Source organism: Octopus sinensis, linkage group LG15 (genome assembly GCF_006345805.1).
Source record: "Octopus sinensis linkage group LG15, ASM634580v1, whole genome shotgun sequence".
In the NCBI taxonomy this organism is placed as follows: domain Eukaryota; kingdom Metazoa; phylum Mollusca; class Cephalopoda; order Octopoda; family Octopodidae; genus Octopus; species Octopus sinensis.
The window spans coordinates 11,021,941-11,040,176 of NC_043011.1; the positions used below are offsets into that span (position 1 = coordinate 11,021,941).

Consider the following 18,236-nt stretch of genomic DNA (forward strand, 5'->3'; position numbering starts at 1 on the left):
GTGGTTGGTAAACAAGCTACTTACCACACAGCCACTCCTGTGCCTAGTACAAAAAAATTATAACTATATTCATAATTTAATAATAGAAGTAATTTGCTACAGCCTCCCTCTGGTATTTTTATTTTAAAGTCATTTTCTCTTACCAAACAATACCGTAGAGAGCAGTTTGATCTATTCTTTGTTTTGGTATGTTCAGGTGCTCGTCAGCAGCACAAGTCTACCACACTTAATATTTGCTTATTACCTCAGTACTAGTTTCTTATTTCTTTATTGCCCACAAGGGGCTAAACATAGAGGGGACAAACAAGGACAGACAAAGAAATTAGATCGATTACATTGACCCCAGTGTGTAACTGGTACTTAATTTATCGACCCCTGAAAGGATGAAAGGCAAAGTCGACCTCGGCGGAATTTGAACTCAGAACGTAACAGCAGACGAAATACCGATAAGCATTTCGCCTGGCGTCCTAACAATTCTGCCAGCTCGCCGCCTTTACTAGTTTCTGTCTTATAGGAATACCTCATAAAGGAATGCACCATTGTGTCCTGACCAATGCCATAAGTGTTAACCTAAATTCCAACAGGAGGAATTTGGATTGTGCCCTGTAAGCTAAAAAAAATCACTCAACTTGATCAATGAGTTGCCCCTACACTGCAATATTTAGATTTGACCATTTAAGAGTTAAGAATTCATGGAACCCCCACTGCAGAGCAGAGAACAGGAAACACACCACTGAACACTTAGATTATTGTCCACTCCTGTATGCCACCTAATTACTTAATAAATCAAAATTCTCATTATGCTATTTACAAGAACTATAAGTACACATTCAACAGAATGATAACTACCTTAAATAAATAATATAAAGCTATATACCAGAGGCATCTTATGTACTATATTGCACTATAACTACTTCTTTTACCAACATCATATAACTACATGATAGCTAGAGCTATTTAGTGTCTAAATATACTTAAGTTATCATCTACACCAGGACTAGGCTATAGATATCCCATGTTTTGGAACTGTAATAATGATTAGATTCTATTCTACGGCTTTTACTACACTTTTAATCAGAATTATACTGTGTTACATACTGAAACAACCTAATTCTCTACAACTGTATTCTTAATTCAAAACTCACTGCAATTGCACTCCCTAAGTACTCTATATAGTGCACTTGTATTTTAACTACCTTATTACATATTTTATACCAGTAATTTTAATTTTACTATATATATTTCTTTACTACCCATAAGGGGCTAACCACAGAGAGGACAAACAGGGACAGACAAACGGATTAAGTCGATTACATTGACTCCAGTGTGTAACTGGTACTTTATTTATCGACCCCCGAAAGGATGAAAGGCAAAGTCAACATCGGCGGAATTTGAACTCAGAACGTAACGGCTACGCATTTCGCCTGGCGTGCTAACATTTTTGCCAGCTCGCCGCCTTTTTACTATATAATATACTTTTATAATTTTACCATATAATATACTACATATACTACCCTATACAACTAAACTCTAACTTCTCCATACCACACTACATTAAACAATATTACTATACTAATATACTACACCATATTATCCTACATAATACTATATTATTAGGATTACATTATTAGACCAATATTTTACATCATATCAGTAAATGAAGGAGCTTCTATATGGTTGCTCAACTTGTAAGAAATAGCAGTCAAATTTCTTCAGACACCATTTCTTAAAAATTGGAGAACACAGTGGATAATGTGGTCATGAGCATAGCTAACTTGGGCTAAACAACAATGACACTTAACAATATCCTATGTACATACCATTACAAAAACACTAAAATATAATACTTCCAACATCATAATTGCTAAAATTGCTTACATCAATACTAATTCTGCCATACACTACAAACACAAGAACATGGTAACTGTCATAGAAATATGTTGACATAGTCTAACACTACTGTCAGCACACACAAATTAGGCCCAGGAATGTCTGTTACCATTCTATCATTAGGGTGTTGTAAATAAAGATTTCATATCATGTATAGGAAATAAATAAGTAACAAGTAAATATACCTTATTCAACTTTGATGATCCAATATTGTCAGTGTCCTTTTTGCCAGAAGTACCAAGAGCTTGTGACAAAGTTAATTCAAACATATTCTGGAAACAGAGAATTAGTGACACTTAAAATCTTTATTATACTGGTTTGGAGGAAGAGGCTGTGCCAGAGGTCCTGAAAGGCATTCTAAGACTAGCAAAAGTGAAACAGTCAACATTGTTTCTGAACAAAAGAAAGTCAATGGTTGCAGGAAAGACATGAGCATGGAGGGAACTGGTTGCAGAAATACAGAATTTGAAGTGGCTAGGAGTGCCTGAATGAATGTGACACAGGAACCAGCCAGCTCTGAAGAGTACAGGCCACTGTAGTAGCAGTAGAAAAGGCAAAGAGAGAAAACAAACTGTTTTGTGTGCTATACAAGGTGTTCAGGCTAAATTTGACAGTTTGCATAAAAGGAAAGAAAACACAATATCCCAGCCAAAAATAAAAGTATCTCAAAAGATCAAAAAAATATCAATTAGATTATTGCTGGGAGATAACAGTTTGCTCAAAGTAGCCGGATCTTTTCAGTTTGAATGGCAGTTTTTTCTAGCGGTGTCATATGAAATTGTCATCCATAATGATGACCCTAGAATCGATCTATTGCATTTCAATCTGTTTTAGGGTTAGGGGTGGGGAGAAGGGTATCTTTTTTCTTCACAAATGTAAATAAACCCAATCTGTTTCTTAAACGAGGGACATATTCATACGGCACAGAATGTTTTCACCTCAATAGACATCACTGATTGGTTGAAATTGCAGAAATTGAAGAAAAAAAACAACAAATATCTTACAAACTATAGAATTTTCTCAAGAACGCCAAGAGAAAAAGATGTTTTATAAACACATTCTACCAGTATACGAAGTTTAAAAGTGTTTAGTTACCTAGAAATTAAGTTAAAAACTGCTGTTCAAACCAAAAAGATCCAAGTAGCCTCCCTCAGCTTCTACTATGCACTCAAGATGGCTCCAGAACATGGTGTAGGAGCTCCTCACTGTGTCCTCGAGAAGATCTTCAAACACCTCACTCATCTTGGATATCAGTTCAGTCTTCATGTTGCAGGCAGAGCAGTTGATGTTTTTCACAACTGCACCCCACATACAATAATCCATTGTGATTACAATTGGGGGGAATTAGGAGGCCGGGAAATTGGGGCTGATGAAGTTTTGGAAATTCTTCAACAACCACTTCTGACTCATTCCAGTTAATATGAGAAGGAGCTGAATTCTGCAGCCACACATATGGCCTTCCAGCAGCAATCCTTTCCAGCCAAGGATTTGGTATATAGTAGAAATGCATTAACAATACACATATTTACTATACACCAAACCAGGTACCATTACCATTTATTTTCTGATCCACCAAATGGATAATAGCTTATCATTTAATTCAGCCAATCTATACCACCAATATACCTGTTATAATTGAGGTTCACAGATGGAGTGGCATTTTCATCCACATGTGGTTGTGCACAGGTAGATAGAAAATTGATTTGCCTCCTATCTCTGTATGCAGTCACCAGCAAATTTTCTTTTTGCCACTGGATTATTTCATCTCTCTTTTTAAACTTTGCTTTTTTTATACCCAATGGCAACACATTACTTGTAATCACTATATATGTTGCCACAGCTTCTAAATCCATAGGTTTGATTGAACTGAAAAACCTGTCAAAAAATAATATATGGCTCTGATTATTGTGTAGAAGGGATAAATTCCAGATCAAGGCCATGTTGGCTTACATTATAGTCTCTTCCCCTCATCCTCCATACAAAAACTAAATCCATGGTAGGACCCAGTTTCATTTGACAAATTTCCAAACTTTGATCCCCCAATTTGTGGGATTTCCAGACATGTACTCTTGGAAACATAACATTTATTATCCTGTTTAAGGTCAGGGTACCCAAAAATGTTTCTGTATCAGGTACTTTGCTAGAATGCTGGTTATAAACAGTGAAGAAGTTGGATAAAAAATGCAGAGATGAAGATGAACTACAGAAAAATATAAACAAGATATTCATAGAACCTGTTTGAAGCTAATTTCAAGTAAGCAGGATTTATTACATATAACTGTAAGATAAACAATAAACAAATTAAAAAACAAAGTCCCCAACATACCTCAGTAGTTCCCAAATCATTTCTTGAAGTTAGTTGGGTAAATGATATTGGATGGTCAGCTTGGATTTTCACAGCTTTCTTTTCTGCTGCCTGCAGTACATGAAAGAGTATAAACACATTTGTTAGTTGAAATACTTAGATAGATGGGTGAAATGTAGAAAGAGAAAGTAAGTGGGTCTCCGTGCTGGTGGCACGTAAAAAGCACCATCCGAGCGTGGCCGTTCGCCAGCCTCGTCTGGCACCTGTGTCGGTGGCACATAAAAAGCACCCACTACACTCACGGAGTGGTTGGCGTTAGGAAGGGCATCCAGCTGTAGAAACACTGTAAGATCTGACTGGCCTGGTGCAGCCTTCGGTCTTCCCAGACCCCAGTTGAACCGTCCAACCCATGCTAGCATGGAAAACAGACGTTAAACGATGATGATGATGATGATGACAGATACAGAAGTAAATAGGTGGATAAATAGAACGACAGTTATCTCGATTTTAAATCTGCAGATGATTAGCAGTAGCCTGCCAAGCATTTTACTGAAACCATAATGTAGATCTAATGGTGTTGTTAGTCAAGTAAACCATATAGAGAAACTATTAGGAGAGTTAAAAAGAAGACTTGCTTGCATCCCAGCAATCAGGTGGAGCTGAAAGCTGCCATTACGATCACTTGAGCTTCCACCATAGATGAAGTGTCACAGGTTAGTTTCCACTATACAAAGTCAGTCATTGAAGTCAAATGAGAAACTGCAGCCAAAAAGTGCTTAAACAAAACGCATACATTAAGCAATATGAATAATAATTAAATTATTAGAGCTATTTCTAACCCAACACAATGAAAGAAATTATTTTCCATCTTCCATAGGATTTGAAATTACATACTATATCTGCTAGAATTACTATTATTATGACTGGGTTCCAGCCCAGGTCGCAGCAACAAAGTTCACCTGCCACACGTCTCAGCCCATCTTCACTGCCTTGATGTCCTGGATACATTCCAGGTCTGTGTCTGCAATCAAGTTGTCGATGTAAGCGCAACAACATTTTCCTCATTTTACATCACCATGAAGGCACCATTTGAGCGTGATCATTACCAGTAACGCCTTACTGGCACCTGTGCCGGTGGCATGTGTAAAAGGACTCGAGCGAGGTCATTGCCAGTACCGCCTGACTGGCCCCCGTGCCGGTGGCATGTAAAAAGCACCCACTATACTCTCGGAGTGGTTGGCGTTAGGAAGGGCATCCAGCTGTAGAAACTCTGCCAGATCAAGATTGGAGCCTGGTGCAGACATCTGATTCACCAGCCCTCAGTCAAAATCGTCCAACCCATGCTGGCATGGAAAGCGGACGTTAAACGATGATGATGATGATGATGATACTAACTTTTTGTTAAATCTTTAAATGAGGTAGTGTTCCAATATAAATTGTCTTTATTACTGTTTAAATTTTATAAAAATTCAGCTAATACTGTCAGCTTCCATGCTTTTGTTTTCCAAACTGTCTTGTGTCATTGAATTCCACTAGCTCTTACTGAGTGACACATTCTATAATATAATATATAATGAAATTATTGTATACAGTGCTCAGGTGCACCACAACTTGTCAGAGTATATGCAATAATGTACAAATGTCTGGAAAGCGAACAATGCATGAATCAGATACATGCTTGTGTGTGTATGGAGGGGAGAAAGTCAGGTGTAGTGTTGGCGAATCTCAGGAAGCATGGAAGTTTTGAAGGATGCAGTGCTCTGACAACTAACAACTGATGCCGGCAGTCTGTTCCATGCTTCAGCAACTCTCAGCATGAAAAAATGTTTCCTAAAATCATGGGAGCTGTACTGTTTTCTGACTTTGTAAATATGTCCACGGGTGTTAGATGGGTGGAGTTTAAAAAGGTGCTCAGAGTTATTGTTGGTACGATGGTTGATAATTTTATGGGTGTCTGCCAAGTCAGCTGCCAGACGTCGGAGTTTCAGTGTGTCCATGCCCAGGGAAGTAAGGCGTTCAGGATATGGCAAATGTCTGATGGAGGGTATTCATTTGGTTGCACATCGCTGAACGGCTTCCAGACGATTGATATCCTGGGCAAGATAGGGGTTCCAGACCGGTGATGCAAATTCCAGGTGAGGTCTTACCATAGCTATGAGTCGGTATTTAGTATTCATTCACAACCAATTGTTTATCAAATATATCGAAGAAAGAAGAGAGGATCAAAGAGTAAAAGGAAATAATAGAAAGAGAAATTTTAAAAGACAAAAGAAATTATGAAAATGGAAGAAAGAGAAGTTTATCATACCTTCACCTGGACTTTTTCTTCTTCCACTTTTGCTGCCAGCATCACAGAAAGGGATCCACGACATTTCTGATTGAAGATTTCACTCATCAGTTCAGTTTTCTCAGCCAAAACACGGAGACAAACAGCAATTCTGTCTACATCGTCATCTGTGATAGGCTAGTGAAGAGGGGGCAGATAGTCAGATATAATGAAGGGCTAGTGTTGTCAAAGACACAAGATGTGCTCAAAGTGCATGTCAAAACAAAGAAATGAAGCAGGATAAACACAAAAGAAATGAAACAGATTAACCCTTTAGCATTTAAACCGGCCATATCCAGCCAAAATATTTAACCTGTTTTATATTGAAACTGACCAGCTCTCACCTCTCACCTCAGCCCTACCATGTCATTCTAAAACTAAAAAATAGCATCACTGAAATCTCTAAATTACAAGATAATGCATGATTAATTCAAAACAATATAAATAAACAAATATCACATTTGACATAATAATCTGAACACTAAAGGGTTAAACACAAATGAAGAGAAGCAAGAAAAGTCAAGTGAGAATTTAGTCCTTTAAGTAACACCAATGTGATAATCAATGGTTTTCAGGACAAGCCTATTGGGGAAGCTTCAGCTATCTATAAGAATAGCTCAGAAACATGAAACCCAGAAAAATGATGAAATGATGGAAGAAATGACAGTGGACCGAGATGTTAGACGACATGAAACTGAGTGCTAAAAGAGTTATGTCCAACCCACATGTAACAACACTACTTTACATCCATTCTACCTTAAGAAATCGAACTACAACTCCTCTTCTAAATGCATCTTTCTCTTCCTCACATTTCCTCTTCATTAATTACGATTGCTTTTCAATCCCCTTTCTTGCCCTCACTGCTGTGCTCAATGTATTTGTTTTTCCCCACAGCCCCACCCTATTTTCCTAACCAGGTTCTACACTCATATTCTTGTTACTTGTGAGTATACCCTAGCACTAGACTATCTCTCTTCTGCTCTCTCTTACACTTTTGTCGTTTCCTACTCTCTCTCTCTTCCCCTTTGGTTACTCTCTCTTCTCTTGTTTTTCCTCTGACTAGGTAACCAAGTATCACCTTTACATCAGCACGCTTGTTTCTGGCCTCTTTCTTGTACCTCTCTCTCAATAGGTAACCATGTACTTCTTCAATAACAAGACACCTATTTCTGCCTCTCTATTTCTCTGTTACACTATAACCTTTCATCATTTAATAGTGGATCACCTCCTCTAATGATCCCTGTTGTGGCAAGACACTTGCATCTGTTTCTGTCTCTTTATCACACTCTAACCTTTCATCCGCTGACACAAGTTCCCCTCCTCAAATGTCCTGCATCTCTTATAACTCCTTGTCTTGCAAGTTACTTGGTTACCCTAGCAGTGCTGTGGCCACGTTAAAAGCATCCAGTCCACACTGTAACATGGTTGGCATTTGGAAGGGGAGCCAGCTGTAAAACTCATACCAAAACTAACTTTACTTGTGCTAGTGCCACATAGAAAGTACTGAGTCCACTGTGGGGTGGTTGGTGTTAGGAATGGCATCAAGCCATAAAATCCCTGCCAAAACAGACACAGTAGCCTAGGGTGGTTTTTCTACCTGGCTAGCTCCAGTCAACCATCTTACCCATGCATGCATAGAAGATGAACTTTAAACAATGATGATGATAACGCTTCAATGCATAATAAACAATCTTGTTCCTTCTTGTTTGAGCAGCTATTTAGTGGTATAATCACAAATACACATCATCAACATCATTGTTCGACCGTGGTTGAGACAATGGAATTTACCATGCTACACCAGACTTCACGGTCCATCATGGCATTACGGAGGTCCTGTTGCTGGATGCCTGTATCCCTGGAGATTACATCAGGGTAGGAGAGTGTGCGCCCTCTGGTATTGCGAGTAGATGGCTTCTAGAGGAGAAGAGTAAAAATTACCTCTTTTTCAGCTCTACAACAATGTCCAGCAAACTGGACTCTCTTACCCTTCACAAGAGATGACACAGGTGGTAGTTTCCTATATATTTGCATTTTGGTTGGATGGCGCTTCCATGAGAGATTTTGAGCTCTCATAAGGAGGCGAGTGTAGGTTCCATCCAACCGCCTCTCAATCTTCTTTGATAACGTCCAGGTTTCTGAGCCATATAGTAGAATTGGTTCGACTGTGCTTTGAAGATTTCAAATACACACACACACACTCTTTTAGCTGTTTCAGCCATGTGGTTGCAGTCTTACACAAGTTATACGAGTTAGTCAGAAACAAGGGTAGTACCATGACTTTTGTAGGATCTACAAGTGAGCTCAGCTAAATGTAAGCTGGCCACTGATCTTTAAGACCACCACCTATGTGTTATATCTAAAACACTGTCAGGCCAGTTACTGTTAGGTAAAATAAATGAATGATCAACATTTGATCCAGTTCAGTTTCATCATCTTAGATATGGTCGGATCAACACAAATTATCTCAGCCAGAACGTTTATATATTAATAAATCCCAGAATTCTGGTGATGTAGAATCAACAATTAATGATTGAAGAAAATTCCGCATTGCAATAAACTAGTTGCCAGGCTTGCATTTTTACTTAGGGAGATATAAATAAAATGTTTTAGTGTAAGGTTCTAATCTAACACTAAAACCAATTTTTATGCATGTTACATAATTATAATTAGTATGTTTTACATAATGAGTAATTTAGCATCTTTTAACAAATATTATTATAATGTTTTCAAATATGTTATCCAAGACAGAAGAGATCATTTTCTGAGATAAGTTTACATGGTCTCCCTCTCTCTCTCTTTCGGAGAGGCACTGAGCAGCTATACACACACATACACACACGGCAGTAACTTCCGCCTACCGAATTCAATCACAAAGCTTCGGTCGGCTCGGGGCTATAGTGGAAGACACCTACCCAAAATGCCACGCAGTGGAACTGAACCTGAAACCATGTCTACACAATGTAATCCAGATGACTTTGCAAAACATCAATGAAACTTTCATTAATAATTAGTAGTACACATCATGTTCTAATGGTAAATCAAAGCAGAAATCAATGATGAAAGAAGAAAAAGAAAGAGAAAAAAAAAGAATGAGAGAAAATGTTGCTTACCTTTGTAGGAAGTCCTGACTTTCCAAGATGTATAACAGTTGCCATGAGCAACATGCAGTCAGCAATAAAAGCCTGTAGCCGGAAGACAATAAATATATGTCATAATCTGTATGCATACATATATACTCTCTTTACTCTTTTACTTGTTTCAGTCATTTGACTGCGGCCATGCTGGAGCACCGCCTTTAGTCGAGCAAATCGACCCCGGGACTTATTCTTTGTAAGCCCAGTACTTATTCTATCGGTCTCTTTTGCCGAACCGCTAAGTAATGGGAACGTAAACACACCAGCATCAGTTGTCAAGCAATGCTAGGGGGACAAACACACACACAAACACATACACACACACATATATATATATATATATATATACATATATACGATGTGCTTCTTTCAGTTTCCGTCTACCAAATCCACTCACAAGGCATTAGTCAGCCCGGGGCTATAGCAGAAGGCACTTGCCCAAGATGCCACGCAGTGGGACTGAACCCGGAACCATGTGGTTGGTTAGCAAGCTACTTACCACAGAGCCACTCCTGCGCCTATATATGTAGATATATCATTAATATCATTAATGTCCCTGTTCCATGCTGGCATGGGTTGCACAGTTTAATTGGATCTGACAGTATGATTTCAATGGCTGGATGCCCTTTCTTAATGCCATGCACCCCATATAAGCCATCTGGACGCTGCAAAATATACCCGTGTGTGTGTGTGTGTGTGTGAACATATATGTACATACCTACATATACATACATGTATGTGTTCCAATATTTATGTACTTGTGTTTCTACTTGCGTGCTGGATTTTCTTCCTCTGGGCAAATCAAGAGAGATTCTCCATTTGTAGGTAACAAAAGGTCTCAAAGGCAGATTGTATGATGCCTGTGTGCAAGCAGCCATGTTACATGGGCTGTAACTGCAGAGAACATGCAAAAACTCGAAAGAAATGTAGCTAGTATACCTCGCTGGATGTGCAATATCAGTGTGCATGTACAAGAGAGTGTAAGAATTTTGAGAGAAAAACTGGGCACAAGAGGCATCAAACGTAGTGTGCAAGAGAGGCATTTGCGTACGTATGGTCATGCGATATGTACGGATGAGGACAGCTGTGTAAAGTGCCAATCTCTAACTGTGGGAGGAACCTATAGAGGTAGACCCAGGAAGACATGGGACGAGGTGGTGAAGCATGATCTGCGAATGTTGGGTCTCATGGATGTGGAGATAAGTGATCGTGACCTTTGGCAATTTGCTGTGCTTCAGAAGACTTGTCAAGCTATGCAAAATTGTAGTTGCGGCAGTGCCAATGACACATAAAGCACCCATGCAGGTGATATGTAAAAGTACCCATGCCGGTGACACATTAAAGGAACCCACTACATTCCTGGAATGGTTGGTGTTAGGAAGGGCATCCAGTTGTAGAAACCAAGCCAAAATCAGACTAAAACCTGGTGCAGCTCTCTGGCTTACCAGTTCCAGTTAAACTGTCTAACCCATGGAAAATGGATGTTAAATGATGGTGATGCTGATGATGATGATTTGTTAGGTCCCCCTTTTGTATCAGATGCTATTAACTACACACATAAGTTATATTTCAACTTGTATTCCAGCATCACAACATATATGTTTATGTTTGTATTCTTGTTTAATGTGAATTGTCTAATATACGTATACCTGTGTCTACATTGCATTTATTTCAACTATTTAGTTTGTGTATTCAAGCAAGCATGATGAAAACTGCATCAATGAGTTCTAACTGTATGTAGCTATAAACTTTTATTTGTTAAATATATTTATACTTGTATATATATTTGTTAAATATATTTATAAAAAAAGAGGTTACTAATTTATTCATCATTAATTTAATAGAATCTTAAGTTACCACTACTAATTTGTCTCTTGTGCTCTTGGTACATACCTTACACCTGAAGGTATGAAGAAATTTTAGTGTGGCAAATAAATTGGTATGATTTATGAAGATTGATAGCTTTTCGGATGTGCAAAAGCTACAAAAAAGATAATTTCACTGTAGGCACTTTTGTTTAGAAATTACCACTTAAAAGCACAGCCAATATTATTAAAGAATAAAGAGAATTTAAAGAGCTATAAATGAGCTGTGATGGTACATGGGAAGCATGTGTTATTTCACATTGCTGCAGTACACTTAGTTGTATGGGGCAGCTGGTTATTAACCCTGTGATGGAGTACGTGGGAGTCTTGTACTCTCAATTACTTAAATGTCATGGAAACCAAGACATAATCGAGTGTAATGACTCTAGGCTTAAGAGAAACAATGTGTACGCTGATAAATTTAACTTTTTCATTAGTAATATGACTTTTATATACATATCATTTCATTTTATTTTTCATTTTATCTAGTTTCAGCTCACGAGCTGTGGCCATGCTGGGGCACCACCATTTTATAAAAGATGAAAGGCAAAGTCAACCTTGGTGGAATTTGAACTCAGAATATAGCAATAGGTGAAATCCTGCAAAGCATTTCATCCAGCATGCTAACAATTCTGCCAGCTTGCTGCCTTCAAAAATTCCCTGGTATATATTCACAATCTATATGTATTATCCCTCTATTCTAACAGTTATATAAGTTATGTAGCTGAACTTTTATACAAATGCAAATTATACTCACATTCTGCTTCTTCTTAGAGTCAGTCAGTTTGATATAGCGAAGGGCTAACTTAGTGAGATTGGTCGCCAGGGCAGCCCCAGCAAAGAAATCTCCATTTAACAAGTACCTGCGAAATGGAGGTCTGTAAAAGAGAGAAAGCAGAGGGGGAAAATGTGATTAAGAACAAGAAAAATATTATATGCATATTACTCACAGTAATTAAACCACAACTGAGTGAGTGAGTGAGTGAGTGAGTGAATGAGAGAGAGAGAGAGTGTGTGTGTGTGTTAGAGAGAGAGCACAGGGAAAAAAACTGGCATAAAAGGTGGCTTCTGGCAGTGTAGCACAATGGCATCTACTTTGAATGCTAGGCTGTTTTGTTGTAACTTGACAAATAAAGCAAGTAAGTTATCAAAATATTGCAAGACTTTTGACTCAATACAATATATATGTGATTTGCTGTGCTTGAGAAAGCCTGTCCCCTTGGCAGTTATCCTCGTCCTTTCTCATCTCTTCCATGATGTTCCAACTTCTGAGATCAGTCTTCACTTCACTCCATGTCTTCTGGGTCTCCTTCTTTCATATGCTCTATAACATATATAAAAGTTATACAGATTGGTGAATGCAATTGTCTTCCCAATAGCAACATATGGATGCGAGACCTGGACACTAAAGAAAGCTGACCAGAAGAGAATTAATGCATTCGAGCTTTGGTGTTGGAGAAGACTTTTACGGATTCCATGGACAGCGAGGCTCACCAATGGAGAAGTTCTTAAGCAGATAAGGCCAAAAATGTCACTAGAAGCTGGGATCACCAAGCGTAGATTGGCATATTTCGGTCATATTATGCGGAGAGAATCCCTGGAGAAGGACATCATGCTCAGAATGGTCAGTGGCAAGAGAGGAAGAGGCCGACCAAGAACCCGCTGGCTTGACACCATCAGGAGTGATACCGGAATGGACATTGCCAGCCTGAAGGAAGCGGCACAGGATAGAACTGACTGGAGGACACTGCTCCAATGAGTGACCGAGAGTCGACTTTGACTGAGCGGATAGAGAGAGAGATAACATTTACTGGCACTTTTTTATAGAGCTGTCTTCATCCATATCCATCACATACCTACACCAGCAGAGTTTCCACCTCATTTGTACTTTGTTGATCATGAAGCTTTATATTGCACACCAATGGAGTGTTTTAGCTTCATTTCTTTCCAGTCTTCTCGAGTCTACTACATTCAAGGGTCATGTCTTACAATTATGCAGCATTATCATTCTAACACAAATGTCATACAATCTGAGGGAAAAGACCTTTGTTATTGCCAGCAAGCATATTAGCTTCTTGAACTTTTACAAACCTATTCTTACTCTGACTACTATACATTCAGAGCAACTACCTCCCCTGTTAATTATGTTTCCTAGATAACAAAAGCTATTGACTTAAGAGTTGTCTGGACATTTAAGAAAATCTATTTCAGGAGTGCTCATAGTACATATTGCTCCAATGCATCCTTATCATACAGGATATTATCAATCTGAATAACTGGTCTATCTGTGGAGTTAGCATGAGGAAGCCCCTTGATATCCTATGCATTTTCCACATTCAGCAGCCATTCATAACAGCACTTGCATGCCACTTTCTTGTATTCCACATCACTGGCAAGTATGCCTTTGCCCCTTTGAATACACTTGCTGCCAATGACATCTTGGATTTCAATAACAAGTCTTGCAATCCAAAACATTTCACACCTCTGATTCTCACTTTGCAGAACATGTGCAAATCTTCTTTTTTTCTGCTCCACCATTAGCTGTCACCTACCTGCCCTTCCAACCATTTGATGAGGCTCCCTACTACAACCTTCCTTCCAGTTTTTCCAAGCCTCTCTTAGCCTTTACCACTCTATCAAACAGTGTCTCAGATATTTGTTGGCCTTATCTATGTTGCTCCAATTTAGATAGGGGTTATCCATACACACACACACACACCCCACTCTTCAAGGGTCCATACCATATTGGATAAAGGTGTTGCATGTCTTTTGTTCTTATCACTAAATGTGGCCAAATGTTGCATATATCTTTCCTTGAAGGTATTTCCAATCATTCTAATATGTTTTTATTGTTCCATCCATGTTAGTGATGTTGGTCTTGTGCACTAGTTCTTTTGCCAGGATCACACTGTTCAGGGGACAGTTACTGAGGGATCTACAATTGCAAGATCTGAGGAGGTGTTCCTAATATTATTATTCTTATTGCGATCTTATGTCGGAGAAGGCAACTATAGCTAACTTTAAGTGTATTTCTATTAAAATTATGATATTTATGTGAGTGCAGTAAGTGGTTGTGTGTGAGTTTCATAAATTGTCTAGCTATATTTGTAGTCACATTCATGCTGTAAGGAGGATTATACTATAATATTTTCCTACAGTTCTATATCTAAGAGATGAGGAATTATGTACACTATTTACCTTTTGATGGATATTTGTTCTCATTGTCTTTGTTGTTAACACAACATTTTGGCTGATATACCCTACAAGCCTTCATCAAGTGTCTTGGGGAAATTTCGAACCTGGGTTCCCATTCCTAAGGTATTTTTCAATGTGATTATTATTATTATTCAGGTCAGTGCCTGGAATTGAACTTGGAATATTGGGGTTAGTAGCCCGCACTCTTAACCATTATGACATATGCCCACAGGCATATGGCATAGTGGTTAAGAGCACAGACTACTAACCCCAAGATTCCAAGTTCAATTCTAGGCACTGACCTAAATAATAACAACATCAAAAAATACCTTAGGAATGGGAACCCAGGTTTGAAATTTCCCCAAGACACTTGATGAAGGCTGGGGTGTATATCAGCTGAAACGTTACCAACAAATAAGATGAGGACAAATATCTGTCAAATGTAAATAATAAATATTTTCCTATGTCTATGTTCTTTCGACCTATCTACACTTGGTGTAATATAGGTTATAATGTTCTTAAGATTCAACCTTTCCAATGCAGTGTTATAATATGAGGCTGCCTTTTTTGAAAGTTACTTCAACATGATTTCCATTGCTCTTAACTAATTGTTCAATTATTGACAAAAGATCGTTAGAGCCACTGTCTATATAGAAGATATCCTTATTTAGTCAATGCAAACTTTTAAATTTGCCCGTACTAAGATTCATATTAATGCCCAGGAAATCAAATTATTTAAGACTCATGCTGATTGTAGATTTTAGGTTGAGCTGACTATATATTTTGCATAATTTCTTTCTTATCTTATCCATATCATAGGCTGTTTTTATAATGAACTATTCCTAGACCACTGTCCTTATATAATCTTATGCTGGCATCTTCTTTTTCAGGATATGTAGGATGTAGAAGCCAACCAGATTTGCTACTTCTGCTCCATCATGGCTCCTCAGACTTACATCAAATAGTTCATCTCCATTCTTTTTCACTCAATAGATATTCTCATGAAAAAGCAATAATTTCCTTGCATTCATCATCATCATCATCGTTTAACGTCCGTTCTCCATGCTAGCATGGGTTGGACGGTTCAACCGGGAATCTGGGAAGTCAGAAGGCTGCACCAGGCTCCAGTCTTATCTGGCAATGTTTCTACAGCTGGATGCCCTTCCTAACGCCAACCACTCCGTGAGTGTAGTGGGTGCTTTTTACGTGCCTCCTGCACAGGTGCCAGGCAAGGCTGGCAATAGCCATGGTCGGATTGGTGCATTTTACGTGCCACCGGCACGGAAGCCAGTCGAGGCGGCACTGGCATCGGCCACGATTCGGATGGTGCTTTTTACATGCCACCATCCGAATGGAATATAATGGCTATATTAATGTTGGCAACGGTTACATAAGCTTTACTAAATTGAATGCCTTTCAGAAGAGAGTTTCGGAAATCAAGGGGTAAAACTCTACAATATCGAACTCGATGAATTTGCATTTGGGCTTGTCTTTAATTTTCTTGATCTATTCAACAGTTATGCAGCCATATATCCAGTCTGTAAGGTTTGAGTAAATTGTATTTCTTCTATCTTTTATCTTTTACTCGCTTCAGTCATTTAACTGCGGTCATGCTGGGGCACCACCTTGAAGGGTTTATTATTTTTTTTAAAAGCCTAGTATTTATTCTATCAGTCACTATCCTCAAACTGCTAAGTTATGGGGACATAAATACACCAACACCGGTTGTCAAGCAGTGGTGGGGGACAAACACAGACATAAACACATAGATATATATACATACATACATGTATGTGTGTAGGCACAGGCATGGCTGTGTGGTAGGAAGCTTGCGAGCTGGCAGAAACGTTAGCACGCTGGACAAAATGTGTAGCCGTATTTTGTCTGCCGTTACATTCTGAGTTCAAATTCTGCCACGGTCGACTTTGCCTTTCATCCTTTCGGGGTCGATAAATTAAGTACCAGTTACGCATGGGGTCGATGTAATCGACTTGATCCCTTTGTCTGTCCTTGTTTGTCCCCTCTATGTTTAGCCCCGTGTGGGCAATAAAGAAATAAGAAGCTTGCTTTTCAACCCCATGGTTCTGGGTGTAGTAGTATAGCAATTCTCAATTTTGTTAATACAGGAGGGTGAAAAGATTGGCTGTAAATAGGCTTTACTCTTCTAAAAATGAGAGTACAGTATCTGTCAGTAGTAGTTTTAGTCATGAACTTCACCGGTCAGCAGACAGCTGTATTTTAAATACCATTTCTAAGCCTTACTTTCATCCCAAAGTCTCACTTTCAACTGGCTGTAGTAATATTAACAGTAGTAAATATAACATGTATAGTTATACTATACTATCAATAACTATTACAACAAAGTTCACTCCCACTATGTGGTACCTTGGGCAAACCAAAGCCTTCTAGAGGCAGAGATGATCGATCAACATCAATGGAAATTGCAGCCGTGATACCAGTGCCGGTGGTACGTAAGAGAACCATCCGAACGTGGCCGTTGCCAGCGCCGCTCCGACTGGCCTCATGCCGGTGGCACGTAAAAGGCACCATCCGATTGTGGCCGTTGCCAGCCTCGCCTGGCCCCTGTGCTGGTGGCACGTAAAAAGCACCATCCGATCGTGGCTGTTTGCCAGCCTCGTCTGGAACGTAAAAAGCACCCGCTACACTCACGGAGTGGTTAGCGTTAGGAAGGGCATCCAGCCGTAGAAACATTGCCAGATCAGACTGGGCTTGGTGCAGCCTTCTGGCTTCCCAGACCCCAGTTGAACCATCCAACCCATGCTAGCATGGAAAGCGGACGCTAAACGATGATGATGATGATGATGAAAAATTAATGTATGTCATTTGACATACTTGTACACACACAATCATATATATATATATATGCCAGAATGGAAGGCGGACATTAAACGATGATGATGATATAGCAAGTAATAAGGGGACATGCTAGTAATACAATACAGTAATACAATATACCCCAGTTCATGCCAAATTTCCTGCCCTCATTAGATTGCTGAGGAATACCAATGACCTAATGCAGGTATTATACAATTTAACTAGCTACAAATTTCTTTAAGATACCAGTAATTCAAGTTTCCTTTTCTACTAGTATTTTATCAACTTTGTTAAAGAACATTGAAAGTGAATCTGACAGCCATTTGGAATGAGAATCAAGAAGCAACAAATATACATCAAATCTGAAATGTAAATTCATCAGGCACTCCCACTATCCATTAAATGCTTTCATCTGAAGTATCCAGATGTAGACAGCAGATTGAGTTCTACGTCACAACAGCTTAGTGTGTGATGTCAACAGATCAAACTGATTTGAAATGAATTACTCAACGACAAACAACATTTTATAGAACAGTGATGGTAATAGAGTCTAATGTAAAAATTTGCATCGGAGAATAAATTTACTAAATTTCAAATAAAATGTATTTATGATGCTCTCAGTTCAAAGATATACTTAGTACACATTTGAAAACAATGGAGTACAATGAACTCAACTTAGATGAATA

The 18,236-nt window shown here is 38.8% G+C and overlaps 1 protein-coding gene across 1 annotated transcript in view; it reads right to left on the reverse strand.

Moving 5' to 3' along the window:
• Positions 1-18,236, reverse strand: part of LOC115219740 (coatomer subunit beta) — an 86,344-nt gene that overhangs the window by 12,302 nt on the left and 55,806 nt on the right. Inside the window, exons 15-19 of the mRNA XM_029789965.2 lie at positions 12,278-12,398; positions 9,632-9,703; positions 6,504-6,659; positions 4,217-4,306; positions 2,076-2,162 (exon numbers count right to left, since the gene is read on the reverse strand). Coding sequence (XP_029645825.1) covers positions 2,076-2,162; positions 4,217-4,306; positions 6,504-6,659; positions 9,632-9,703; positions 12,278-12,398 — 526 coding nt within the window. The remainder of the gene's footprint in view (positions 1-2,075; positions 2,163-4,216; positions 4,307-6,503; positions 6,660-9,631; positions 9,704-12,277; positions 12,399-18,236) is intronic.